The sequence below is a fragment of the Peromyscus leucopus genome, chromosome 6 (assembly GCF_004664715.2).
Source record: "Peromyscus leucopus breed LL Stock chromosome 6, UCI_PerLeu_2.1, whole genome shotgun sequence".
NCBI classification, from domain to species: domain Eukaryota; kingdom Metazoa; phylum Chordata; class Mammalia; order Rodentia; family Cricetidae; genus Peromyscus; species Peromyscus leucopus.
Window position 1 is genome coordinate 100,116,587 of NC_051068.1, and position 14,583 is coordinate 100,131,169.

Sequence of the window (14,583 nt, forward strand, 5' to 3'; positions counted from 1 at the left end):
CAAATGAGCTAGGGAAAAATAACCTTATGATATGAAGGCAGAGACAGCAAAAGAGAAACTCAATTTCCATAAAACCTCTAAAAAGATTTTAGTTTTATTAGCCCATCTTGGGACAATCTGGGGGTAAAAGGTCAATCAAATCCAACTTATACGGGATCATAAGCTGCAAAAAAATGACACAATTCTTCTTCATAAGAATTGAAAAAGGTTAATGGATTTGAAAAATTGCATTTCCAGGAGTCTGCCTTTTAATGCCAAGTGCCTGGCAACAGACCATCCATTCTATAGGAAAATCATAGATGAACAGCTTGTGTATAAGATGATGTGGAAGATTCCCGGAGATTTGGTACTTCTTTAATGAAACAGAAGGTTTATTTTATCTTTTTAATGACTTTCAAAAAGGTTAGGATACAAAGTAATGGGCTTCATTAAGTGTTTTCATACACAAGCGTTATTATGAACTTCCCTCCCCACAGCCATTTGCTCCCACGCTTCCATAGTGCCTTCCCAGTCCCTCATGCCTCTGTGTCTCTGAGGCCAGGAGACAGGCAGGGGAAGGAAGGAAGGAAGGCTCAGGGGCTCTGGAGTTAGCTCAAGCCTGGCCACCTTAACAAGACAGTGTCTCAAAACAGTCAAAAGACAACTAAGGGATGTATGTAACTCAGAGGCAGAGTGAGTGCCTGCCTAACAGAATGAGACCAGGCAATCATCCTCGGTACCTCATTGAAGAAAAAAATGGACAAAACTGTTTTCAAGGACAATCAACAAAAACAAAGTAATTGTGAAAAATGCCAAAACAGGATTTGTTACTTTGTATGCTAATAAAAAAAAATAATAAACTAAGAAAATGTAAACTGTTCAGACTTGCTCAGGTAAAACAACAACAAAAATATGCTTGCTTAATTTCATTCTAAAAGGAAAAATAATTTCCAGGTGTAGAAATCATCAGTAACCTAGATCAGAGACTCTTCTAACTTCTTCCAGCTCTGCGACGCCATGCACAGGGCTATGACCCAACCCCTTCCGGCCCTTGGCTGGAACACTCTTCTGTCCCTCCAGTCCTACACTGGGGACATCCTCAGAGGAACTGCTTCTGATCCTCTAGCATAGAAAAGCTACTAGTCTGGGCTCCAGCCTAGACAGTTTCGTTTGCAACCTGCATACAATCCAGAAATGATTTGCAAAGCAATAGCTTAAAATGTCTAAGTCCAGCAGTGGTGGTGCACACCTTTAGTCCCAGCTCTCTGGAAGCAGAGGCAGGCGGATCCCCGAGTTCAAGGCCAGCCTGGTGTACAGGGTGAGTTCCAGGACAGCCGGATCCACACAGAGAAACCAACCCTGTCTCTATACGCCCACTCCCACCACTAGCCATGACTCTACCAGCACGTGGCCAAGTACATAGATTCAATACAGAAGAATATGAGATGCCCAAGGTTCAATCCTAGGGAAGCAAATAGTAAATAAATAAAATTTATAGAAACACTGGCTAGACTCACATTATTCTTAGCTTAACAGACTGGTATATAATGGTGGAAGATTTTCATAGCTGACAGAAGTAAAATACCCTAGAAATCAAAGGATAACACCATACTTTAAATGTAATAATATAATCACACTGGCACACGGAAAAAAAGATTAGCAAATAACATAGTTAAGTGGTAAAACACTTGCATAGTTTGTATAAGGCCCTGAGTTCAATTCTTTTTGTTTTTTTGTTTTTTGAAACAGGGTTTTTCTGTGTGCTCTGGCTGTTCTAGAACTCACTCTATAGACCAGGCTGGCCTCGAACTCACAGAGATCTGCCTGCCTCTGCCTCTCAAGTGCTAGGATTAGAGGTGTACACCACTGCCGCCCGGCCCTGAGTTCAATCTGAGCACTGAGAAAAAAGAAGAAAAAAAAAAGACTGATATACAAACAATAATAAATGATAATGGCCCTAAGACAAGAAAGTTTACAAACCTCAGCACAGGCATTGCTGGGAAATAATATTATGGAATTTGGGGCTTCCTAATGAAAAGGCAGAGAACTTTGTATCCAAACCCATTCTGTTATGGCTCTGTTATTCTCTATTAATTCTCTTATTACCATCATAATGTTCAGAATTGAAAACATCTCCCCAAGTATTGTTATAAAAAGATGGCGGCGGGGTTGGGGGTTGGGGAGGAGCTGGAGAGATGGCACAGAGGTTAAGAGCACTGGCTGCTCTTCCAGAGGACCCCAGTTTTTTTCCCAGCATCTCCATGCCACTCACAACCATCTGCAACTCCAGTTCCAGGCTTTCCGACGCCTGCCTGTGGCCTCTGAGGGCACCGGACGTATACAAGGTGCACAAACATACACGGAGGCAAAACTCTCATACACATGAAAAACAAAACTAAAAATACGACCTGGGGCTGAACAGATGACTCGGTGGGGCTCAAAGGACACTTGCAGGGCCCCACCACGTAAGCCTGACAGCCTGAGTTCAGTCCTGAGGGACCTGGTGGAAAAGAGAACAACCAACTCCACAAAGTTGTCCTCTGACCTAGTTTTAGCATTAGAAATTGAACTCGGTGTCTATCACTGAGTTACAACGCCCGGCCCAGCATGCAGCATTAAAAGGGGGGGGGGGACGACGGAATAAGGAATTAACAAAATATAAAGCTTAACTGGAAATTGTATACCTAATAACAAAAGTCACTATTCAGTTTATCGCCTTGAATTTTCCACATTGCTGTACTCAGATGAGTAAAAAGCCTTTGATGGAACAATGTTACTCCCAGGGATTATTTATATTGTGACTCTTTCAAAGACCTATGTATACTCCATATTTAAACGCTGTTCTTTTTCTTTGTTTTTGTTTTGTTTTGTTTTGAGACAGGGTTTCACTATACAGACCACATTCTTCAATAACTCCTTCAACTTAAAAAAAAAAAATCACAGTAAGCTGGGCAGTGGCACACATCTTTAGTCCCAGCACTGGGGAGGCAGAGACAGGCAGATCCCTAAGTACAAGGCCAGCCTGGTCTACAAAGTGAGTTCCAGGACACCAAGGGCTACACAAAGAAACCCTGTCTCGAAAACCAAAATAGGCTGAGTGTGGTGCCAAACACCTTTGATCCCAGCACTTGGGAGGCAGAGGCAGGTGGATGTCCGTGAGTTTGAGGCCAGCCTGGTTTACAAAGTGATTCCAGGACAGCCAAGGCTGCTACACAGAGAAAACCTGTCTGGGAAAACAAAAGCAAAAACAAACAAACAAACAAAAAATCCAAATAAATAAAAAGCATAATAAAATTGTTTTGAAACTTGTTAGTATAGTGAATGATAATTGGCTAACCAAGACACAAGAATCAAGTGATTCTAGCCAAAACAATGTTGCTGGTTTTTTTTTTTTCACAACATAGACACATATAATATTCATTCATTCATTCATTCATTCATTCATTCATTATTTTGGAGACAGGGTCTCTTGTATCCCAGGCTGATCTTCAGGAAGACTTCAAAACTTTTATTTTTATTACTTGCGCATTGGTGTTTTGCCTGCATGTATGACTGTGTGAGGGTATGGAATCCCCTGAAACTGAGGGTAAAGACAGTTGTGAGCTGCCATGTGGGTGCTGGGAATTGAACCCGGGTCCTCTGGGAGAGCAACCAGTGCTTTGAACCCTGGGCCACCTCTCCAGCCCTGACCTTAAGCTTTTGATCCTATTGCCTCCACCTCGAAAATGCTGATATTACAGCCATGGGTGCCAGCACTCCTGGCTTAAGTGCTGGAGACCAAAGCCAGGGCTTCGGGCACGCGAGGCAAGCACTCTGCCAGCTGAGCTGCGGTCCCAGCCTGTAACACTTTGCTCTGTCTCAGTCTCTATACAACTCTATAGCATTCGAGTTTTTATGTGTTCGCTTTGTTGCTTGGTGTTTTTGATAGATTTTTTTTGGTAGCGCTGGGGGTGGGGTGGGTTAAAGCCAAGGCCACACTGTATGATAGGTATCCAGAAAGTAAGTAGTCTACTACTGAACTACAAGCCCCATTCTCCTTTGGTTTAATCATTGACCCCTGAGATGAATTATTAGGTTACTAAATGAACGCTCACAATTTACTGAGACTTATGCAGATAGCAACAGGGGAGTTGTATGCCCTGAGACTTTCTTGTGTCTGCTGCCCAGAGAACACTGGTCTCTCCTTCTAGTGTGGTCCTTGGGAAAGTGAAGAAGTGAGTATTTGTTGAGCATTTACTATATTACAATTTTTTTAAAAAAAGAGTATTTACAAGAATCCAGGCATTAAGCTAACTTCCCATGAATGCCATACTATTTAATCCTTAAACAAATTGTATTCAGTGGATACCAGTATGATCTCCACTTCCAAAGTGAAGTAAGACACAAATAGGTTATGTAGCTTTGCCTACAGTTACAAAACTATTAAGTAATGGAGATTTGATACAAGATGTGTGGATAGCACAGTCTTTGCGGTCAGTCTCTAAACCCAACAAATGGCCATCACTGGATCCCAGGGTATACATACTGGCCTCACAGGCTGCCCTCTGTAAAGAGACCAAGGCGGAAGGCTTGTTCCACCCTCGAGACCAGTTGGACAGGAATTCCATGTCCTGAGTCCTCAGGCACAGCTGAAGAAAAATGATGGTAGCTACATGTGAGTGAATCTCCTGTCTCTAGGCACTCTTCACTCAGGAAAGGACATGGTCAGAAGAGACCCACAGTGGATGGCTGTAGACACAGGCGCTCTCCCGCTTGAGTCTAAGGGTGACACAGCCTAACGCTGTCCAAATTTTACCAGCAGACCCCACAAATCACATCGGGCTTGCTACAGTGATTCATGAAGATGTGAGAAAGTGTCTCCTATGAAGTGATTTTTGACTAGTCCTTGTCACAGTGGCAAACACCAGGATGAGTCTTATTTGACATCAGCTTATTTCCTATCAACCTGGCACTCCCTCTCTGTGGTAGAGCATACTTTCAAAGAAGGCTCACACGTCACACCACAGGCTGTTCTTACAATGTGATATCACTCTCCACCCTTGTGTATATCAAGTGTATATCTGGGTCCTTCTCTTTGAATCTAGATGAACTTGGACCACCTTGACCAATAGAATAAGGCAAAAGGGACCTCAGGCGGTTCCAGAGCGAGGTCATTGAAGATGCTTTTCACGTCTACGAAGCTCGACTGGAACTTTTACACTTGGTCCTCAGTCACCGCCCTGTCGGAGCCAAGCGTCTCTGTAGAGAAGGTTTGCCCAGGTGTTCTCCCCAGTCCCACCCAGCACTGGCTGCTCGACACAGATGTGTGACTGGAATCAGCTTACATGATTCCTGCCCTAGCTGAGGGGTTCACCCCCACTGATTCCTCAGTCTAACCAAGCTGCAGATTAATGAACAAAATGCATGATTACTGCTATATGATGCTGCTGTATTTGCAGCGGTGTGCTATGCAGGAATTGATAATGAAAACTATTTATAAATCCTTGAAATAAAAGCGAGGGGAACAGGCTATTGAACTTCAGGCTGCTATGTGTCACTAGACATAGGCCATTAGTTCCTCAGAGTACCATAATCTGACCATATAATAACTACTTATAAAAACATAAAACGCTCATCTTCTTCATAGTTCACAGTGAATGAAGCCTAAAGTACCTTCTTATTTTTTCATTAATATTCAACAAAACGTACTTGGAAATCATTTTTTTCTTTTTTTTCTTCTTTTGGTTTCTTTCAAGATGGGGTTTTGGGTTTCTCTGTGTATCCCTGGTTATCCTGGAACTCACTCTGCAGTCCAGGATGGCCTCAAACTCAGAGAAGTTCCTCCCTCCTCCCTCTACCTCCCAAATGCTGGGATTAAAGGCATGGGCCACCACCACCCAGCGGGAAGCTTCTTATTAAGCTAAACATATACCTACCATATTGTCTTAGTGAGGGTTACTATTGCTATGATTGGACACCAAGACTAAAATCAAGTTGGGGAGGAAAGAGTTTTTTGGTTTACACTTCAACATTGTAATTCATCACTGAGGGAAGTCAGGACAGGAACTCAAGCAGGCCAGGATCCTGGAGGCAGGAGTTGATGCAGAAGCTATGTATGGAGGGGTGCTGCTTACTGACTTGCTTATCATGGCTTGCTCTGTCTACTTTCTTATGGAACCCAGGACCATAAGCCCACGGATGGCACCACCTACTATGGGCTGGGCCCTCCCCCATCAATTACTAATTAAGAAAATTCCCTACAGGCTTGCCTAACAGCCCAATCTTATGGAGGCATTTTCTTAATTTAGGTTCCCTCTTTTTAGATGACTTTAGCTTGTGTCAAGTTGACATAAAACTATTCAGCACACATATGATCCAGCAATCCTATTCCTAGACAAAAACATATCCAAGAGAAACATAATCTTACACTCACACAAAATCCTACATACAAATATTTAATGGCAACTTCATTCATAATGGCTCTAACCTGGACACAATCCAAAATATTCATCTAGTGAATGGCCAGGAGTGTTAGACCACACAATAGATGCAGCTCAGCAACAGAGAAGAATAAAATGTTGACACATGCAATAACTTAGATGGGCTTTACAGGCTGAGTGAAAAAAAAAATCAATTTCAACTGGATATATTCCAGGTAATTCTATTCATCTGGCATTCTGGGAAAGGCAAAAAAATATAAAGTCTTGGGCTAGGGATATAGCACAGTGGCTGAGCCCTTGCTCATCAGATCCTCACACACACACACACACACACACACACACACACACACACACACACACACACAGAGCCTCCTAACTACCAAGTGTCAAATGTGAGTGGAGTGTTGAGCCACAAGATTAGCAGATGAAATATTACAGAGAGTGATATAACCACTCTGTACCCAGATGGTGATCATTATACATTAATATTTGTCAAAACCTGTTAAGTTATATGTAAAAGAGAATTTTACTATACACAAATTAGAAGCAAAATGTAAAACCTGGCATGGAGACCCAGGCTTGTAATTACAGTAATAGGAAAGTAGAGGCAGGAAGGTCAAGAATTCATGGCCATCTTCATCTTCACACCAAGTTCTAGACCACCCTGGGCTACAAGAGGCCCTGTATCCAAAAAGCAATAAATAAATACCCAAACATTTTAATTTGAAATATAAACTTAAATGTTCATACATTGCTATAGTCATTTACTGCCTCTTTCTCCCATCCATTCACTGTCTAAAATCAGTTGTCCTCTCCTAAAATTCCAATGCTGTGTAGAACATGAAAACTCAAAATATAACATCTTTTTGTTGAGTGATGGGGACTGAATATAGGGCTTTGTACAAGATGCAAGTGTGTGTGTGTGTGTGTGTGTGTGTGTGTGTGTGTGTGTGTGTGTAGATACATATCCCCATGAGGTGTATTCATACCCCAATATACAACATCTTGACAAGCCTATATAAAGAATAAAATTAATAAAAAAAATAGAAAATCTTGACACTGAAAGTGTATTTTTAGGGGGAGGAGAGAACCTGTTCACAAAGATTCTCCATTAACCCAAATTATTCAAACTGTGACCTTTCTCAGAAGTGTGGTACAGACAGCAGAAATAACCGGGTAGTCCCCAGGAGAAAGAAAAATGAAGTGAGGCGGTCTCTGCCCTCAGGAAGCCCGATGCTGGAGAAACGCTTTCAGATAGCATAAAAGTGGAGAGAAAATTCAAGTTATTCTCATTTGATGGGTTTGAGTAACTTCACTTCTGCTTAAAACCCACACTCAAGCCAAAGCGGCTCAAAAGAGAATTTCATGAGGATAATTACCCAGGCTAGGAGCGCCAAGAGGGCTGCAAGGAGCTCCCTTAATAGTCCCAAAGCTGGGATCAGAAGAGCAGTAAACACTGGCTATGAACTAAGCCACCAAGACCCATTTTAAATCCCCGGGTTGAAACTCTCTGTCCATGAACCTCAATGCACAGTGCCCTTTTCCTAAACTCCCGCTTTATCATCTTGAAGAGGGGAATAACGATATCTCCTTCCCAGGACTATCGTGAGCTGAGAACTTTGGCTGGTTCCTTGTAAACATTTCATTTTTGTTACTTGAAAGGTATCTAGATTACCACAGCATACACAAAAAGAACACTTTTGGCTTCCATAAATGAAGTGACACCAATACCCAGAGATCCTTGGGAAGGACTGATCACCAAGGAACTCGTGACACCACATTTTGTGGCACCAAGAGTGAGGTCATCTCATAGGTCCTCAAAGATTCACAGCATCAGTTCCATAGAAACCCCATGAACCCACAGGGCCGCTTAGATTATAATGGCTTGTAAAGATGTTCTGTTCAGGGGCCGGAGAGATGGCTCAGCAGGTAAGAGCTCTGGCTCCTCTTCCAGAGAACCTGAGTTCAATTCCTAGCACACATGACAACTCACAACTGTCTGTAACTCCAGTTCCAGGGATTCTGGAACCCTCACACAGACATACATGCAGGAAAAACACCAATGCACCTAAAATTAAAAATTAAATAAATCTTTTTAAAAAAAATGTTGCTCAGTTGTAAAACTATCATTTCTTGCCAGGCAGTGGTGGCACTCGCCTTTAATCTCAGTACTCAGGAAGCAGAGACAGGTGGATCTCTGTGAGTTCAAGAGCAGCCTGGTCTACAAAGAGAGTTCCAGGATAGCTAGAGCTGTTACACAGAGGAAACCCTGTCTGGAAAAACCAAAACCAACCAAACAAACAAACAAAAAAACTATCATTTTTTCAATCCTTTTTTTTTTTTTTTATGAGGTTAGATAATGAATGAAAAATAAACACAGGGCTCACGTGCATGCTCTTTGTCCCAGGTCTTTAGGAGGCTGAAGCAGGAGGATCACAAGTTCAAGGCCAGTCTGGGCCACTTAGCAAGATCCTGTCTTAAAATCAATTAGGGGGAGGGGAGTCTGAGAGGCTAGTTAATAAGATGCTTGCCTACCACACACAGGATCTTGAGCTTGGTCTTCTCATAAAACCAGATGTCAGGAAGAGAAGTCCAAGACCATCTTCAGCTGGAAAGTTTGAAGATGGCCTGAGATACATGAGACCCTGTCATAACAAACAGCATGGGGGCGGGGACAGGAATGTAGCTCAATGATACAGTGTTGCTAAGTGAGGCAAGGCCATGGAGTCAATCAGCAGTACCACAAGGAAATAAATGAACACACAAATAACAGCATAAGCCAAAGCAAGCTGGCATGCAGGCTATGTGTCTTCCTGATTTGGTAACTAATTTGACTTATGAGTTTGAAAGGAGCAAACAACACTTCTGAACTTTATTTATTCAGAAAATAAAATAAGAATGTGTTGTTTGTGGTTGTCTGGTGTTTGTGGTTTGTTTGCTTGTTTGTTTTTAGTGGAAAGTCTAAAAATGAAGGCCAGAGGTTGTCTGCACAAGTTATACCTCAGGCACCCTCCTCCTTTTGTTAAGAAAGGGTATCTCCTCTGTCTGGAGCTCACTATAGGCTCCAGCCGCCTGCCTAGCCATTGAAGACTCAGATTACACCTGCCTGTCTCCACCTCTCCAGTGCTGGGAACAAGAGCCTGTATAACATCACTCCAAGGTCTCTCTCTCAACTGTGGCTCTGCATAGTGAACTCCGGTCCCTTGGACGCACTTGGCCAACTAAGCCCCCTCTCTAGCCCTTTTCAGCTAGGGTCTCATATAGCCCAGGCTGGCCTTGAACTCAATGTGCAGTGAGGATAACCTGGAAGTAGTGATCTTCCTCTACCCCCTTGGTGATGGTATTACAATCAGTGAGTGCCACCACACCCAATTTATGGATTGCTAGGAATTGAACCCATGACCTTATGCATGCTAGGCAAGAAGTCTACCAACTGAGCTATATCTTCAGCCCCAGGTTATGAATTTTATGACTTAAAAAAAAAAAAAAAAAAAAAAAAAAACAGAAACCTGGCTTGATTGCAAGAATTTTTAATCCCAGCACTCAGGAGGCAGAGGCAGACAGATAGATCCCGGTGAGTTCCCAGTCTCTAAATAAATAAATAATTGAAAAAGATAGGAACACTTTTCTTAGAAGCATGATAAGACAGTATATTGATAAGTTATTTTATTATTCTTGCTGTTGTTTTCTCTCTCATAAGGGCCATTCTGGAAGGACAAAATGAAGTTGAAGGTCACCTGTCCTTGACTCTCATTTTTAGAAATATACATTTTAAACCACTTTATGCGAAGATAATTATTTCAGATATTTCATGTTGTGTCAACATTTTCTAGAAGTTCTAAAAAACAAAAAAAAATTGAGCTAAAGCTAGCTAATGGTTCAGCCAGTAAAAGCACTAACTTCGCAGGCCTGGTGAGCTGAGTTCAATCCTCACAACTGACTGAAAGGTAGACAGAGAGAAGCAGCTGAGCGCCATGGAATGTGTGCCCACACTCACACTTTGTGTATGCACAGGCACAACACACACATATCAATAATAAAATAATCTTAGTCCAAAAGATCAAGTTGTAAGAATAACATTTGATGGATAAATATTCCAATATGAAATCAAATTGTTAAATAAGAGCATAAATGTAGGAAGTAGATCAAAAAAAACGAATTCAGTTATACACTGCTATTTTAGATCTATGCAAACTTAGATATAATTTGGACTCGTTACTAGAGAAATGATCAAAACAAAATGCTGAAAAATATTTTATCTAAATTCGAAGAGGACCCCATAGACAATTCAAAATTCAAATAATTCAGTGCTTTCATAGTAAAATTTAAAAATCCATATTTACTGATGAGAAATGGTTCTCCCCCCCTTTTTTTTTCTTTCTTCCTTTGGCTTTTTGCGACAAGGGTTTGCTATCTAGCCCTGGTTGTACTTGAACTCACAACAGTCTTCCTCCCCCTAGGGCTGGGCTTCCAGGTGTGTGCCACCATGTCCACTTTGCCTTCTTCATCTCTCTACCTTAGAAGACAAATATTATTTTGCAGCATGCTTGGTTATTGACCCCTGGAATCAGGAGGATCAGGAGTTCAAGGTCATCCTCGATTATATGGCAAGTTGGAGGCCACCTGGATTCTGTGAAATGCTATCTTAAAAAAAAAAAAAAAAAAAAAAAAAAAGCAAAAGAAAACGGAATGGAGCATGGGGAATATGCCCAAAATACAACATAAGATTTTTCCAACTTAAATAAGGAGAAAAATGATGAATGAGTGTGTGTGTTGAATAAGTGAATTTCAACACAGTATATTTTCTTTCTTTCTTTGGTTTTGTTGAAACAGGGTTTCTCTATGTAGTCCTGGCTGTCCTTTGTAGGCTTTCAAACTCAGAGATCCACCTGCCTCTGCCTCTGCCTCCCAAGTGCTGGGATTAAAGTCATACACCACCACTGCCCTGCAACATAGCATATTTTCATTCAAATTATTAATTAAATATATTAATTTACCAACTCTACTTGTTATATACCCACCAGACATTTTCTAAAATATTTTTATATCTGAATTTTCACTATATATTAAAATTACGATCAATGAGTTTATTGCTAAAAGCCATTTAAAGTGTTTAATTATACTTTTGACTCCTTTGGACTTCTGTGTTTTTAATTATACTTTTCTCCCAACATAGTTCAGAAAGAGGAAAAAGGTTCAGAATTTAAGTTAAATCCAATTAAACCCAGAATCCTCTGGAAAAAGAGTAAAAGACATAGACCTGTCTGAGTAACAATGACACATTGGCTACACAGTGTGACTGGGACGTCGGACGGCGTGTCACTTAGCAGGACAATCCAGCTACACCTTCTGTTTTGCTATTTTTAATTTGTTCTGAATCGCTTGCAGGCAAATGGAGGAGATGCAAGGCTGCAGCCAGGGGTTGTCGGCACATCAGTTCTACCTGACTAAGTCAGGTAGAGGGCAATGACCAATCTGAGCAACCCATTTCTCCATCCTATGCAAATTAATGCACCAACCACCGAAGGAGTGTGCCGGAAGGTCAAGAACATGAAACCCTGGACAGAGGACACCAGTTGGTGACTCCGACGTTCGCATGATGTCATTTCACACAGCTTTTAACGAGGTCTTCTCAGGAAAGTGTCTACTTTGCAGAACAGCAATGACCTTTCATGCAAATTTTTCCAAGTAACTATTTTCACTCCTAGTATATCTAAGGTCAGTAAAAGTGTTCTAAATATAGAATAAGACTTCACAGAAATGTTTGTGCATTCTCATATTGTATTTAAATTAATATATTTAGCATTTTACTCTCTAAATACTCATACTTGGGTGTTACACACATTCATATTAACATATTTAGACAATATGGTTATAAAAATTATTTTTGCTTAGGATATGATTTCTCTTACATGGCAAATAGTAACATCACATTCATTCTTACATGCACAACTACCCCTAATCCAGATTTAATACCTGTCCTCACAATTCTAAAGGAAAAAAAAAATAGCTTCAAGTGCAACTTAAAATACACTGTCATAAAACTGGAGTCCTGGTCCACCGTAAGGTTTTTCAAATTCTAACAATTCATTTGGAAACAGGCTGCCATAAAAACAAGTTCACATTAATTTTTAGGCTTTGTATTTTAAATGTCCATTAAAAAAAAAGCATACCATAATATATTATATAATTCCACCTACAGATATTAGGAGTCAAGCGAGACAAGTTAAGTGTCAACCAAATTTTACTATTACCCATTCCTATATTATGGAGTTTTAGGTGTTCTTCAAAAATTTCACACTGCCAGGGGGGAAACACCCTGTCTTTCTGTTGGGTGTTACCTTTCTGTGCAGAGTAACCATATTTTGACTCTCTTTCTAACTAGGAAATCCAGTTCTCTTTGGTAAAGAAGCGCCTTGCTTGGCGTTAGCAAATCACATCTCAGAATAAAACATCATCTGAACAGGACTGGAGAGCAGTCGCTACCCCTGTGATAAAACCATCTAAAGCGCTAAGGGTGGGGGTCCTGGCCGTGGCAGCAAGTGAAGAGAAAAGGTCGAGATACCAAATCCCATATCACTAGTGGATGGAGTACTACTTCCCCACAGTCCCACCACCACCACCTTGTTTTTGGAGACAGCATCTCACTAAGCAGCCCCAGCTAGCTGGAATTCACTATGCAGACCAGGCCAACCTCGAACTCACAGGGATTCTCCTGCCTCTGCCTCTGGAGTGCTGGGATTAAAGGCCTGGGCTGCCATGCCTGACCACTACTTCCTTTTTAAATTATTAACATACAGACAGAACACAGGACTTATTCAAAGAGTCAGACAGATACGCAAGCCCTTCTTGCGGTGCCGGGGTGCTGGGCAAACTGTGTGAGTACATCCGTGGGCAAGCACGCACACTTTCCCTACAGCTACCTGGCTGCAATTGTTGGGGATAGCTGTGTTGAAAGTTGTGGTTCCCCTCTCTCCTAGGGGTGAGAAGCCAACGTTTGCAGCCAACCCTGGCAAAGGTCCTCAGCAGGGAATTCCGTTCAGGGGTACAACCCCAGCCTAGCACCCTGAGTGGCTTCTAACGGTATAGCTCTGCAGTGGGTCATGTGACAGCTGGGTGTGTGCCTCCGTGCAGCGCAGAGGGATCAGTTTGCGGGTGTGCCTGAGTGTGTACCCGGACAGAAGTTACACGCCTAGTTTGGGAAGGCGCGCGCCTCTGTGTGTGTGTGTGTGTGTGTGTGTGTGTGTGTGTGTGTGTGTGTGTGTGTATGGGGTGGGGGAGCGTGAGTGTAAAGTGGACTGTGAATACTCCTGGGCCAGGCGAGGTGTCCAGGCGCGCCTGAGTGGGTCCCCTGCGGGGCCAGCCCCTGCCCTGAGGTCGAGATCCCGATCCTTAGGGGAGGCGAGGACGTGGGAGGGGCGGCGGCCCCTCACATCCAGCACCCACCTGACGGATCCGCGGTGGGTTCGGCGGGGTGCAGGCCCCGCCCTCTGGGCCGGGGGAGGTGGGAGAAGCCATGTCCACGCTCGCGGGGCTCTGTCCCTCGGTCGAGCCCGGCCGTCCCTCGTGTCCTCGGCTCCTCGGCTCCGGGTCTGCCTGTGTCCGGGCTCACCCGGGGACCTGCGTGCTCCTGGGCGGCCGCGGCGGAAGGCCGGCTGTGGCCGCGATCGCCCGTGGGGGACTGCTGATCGCGCCCACCTACCTCCGCGCGGCGAGCCGCGGGGCCATGGCGAGCCGGGTGGGCTGCGGGCTGGGCGGGCTGGACGGGCGACACGCGCTAAGCGACTGCTGCTGGCGGCGCGGGGAGAAAGAGGAGGGCGCCTTGCCTCGCCGCGCGCCGGGAGAGCGATGAGCTCATGGACAGCTCCCAGAAATATGTCTATATGCACCACTGCCTGCCGGAGCTCGCGAGGTGGGTGGGGATAAGAAGCTCGGCGGCGCTCCCGCAGCTCGGGAGACGTCCCCCGGGAGGCCCGGCTGCGGCTCCTCCCTGCCCCGCGCGGGCCCGCTCGGCTCCCATTCACTCCCGCGCCGGCTCCACGCCGGCTCTCCAGTCCGCGTGGGCGAGCCACCCACCCACCTCTAGCGCACGCATTCTTTGTCCTTCCAACCACTCCCTCTTGATGAGGAAGAATTCTTTTACACGGAGTGACCAGAATGGAGAATGCCACTGTGACCTTCGCTC

The 14,583-nt window shown here is 43.6% G+C and overlaps 1 protein-coding gene across 2 annotated transcripts in view; it reads right to left on the reverse strand.

Moving 5' to 3' along the window:
* Window positions 1-14,300, reverse strand: part of Ank2 (ankyrin 2) — a 596,100-nt gene extending 581,800 nt beyond the window's left edge. Inside the window, exon 1 of one of the 2 annotated variants that reach the window (XM_028856374.1) lies at window positions 13,845-14,300. In XM_028856374.1, the coding sequence (XP_028712207.1) occupies window positions 13,845-13,916 (72 nt within the window). In that variant the 5' untranslated portion in view covers window positions 13,917-14,300. The remainder of the gene's footprint in view (window positions 1-13,844) is intronic. The other variant, XM_037207067.1, reaches the window with a different exon arrangement.
* Between the last annotated feature and the right edge of the window lie 283 nt (window positions 14,301-14,583).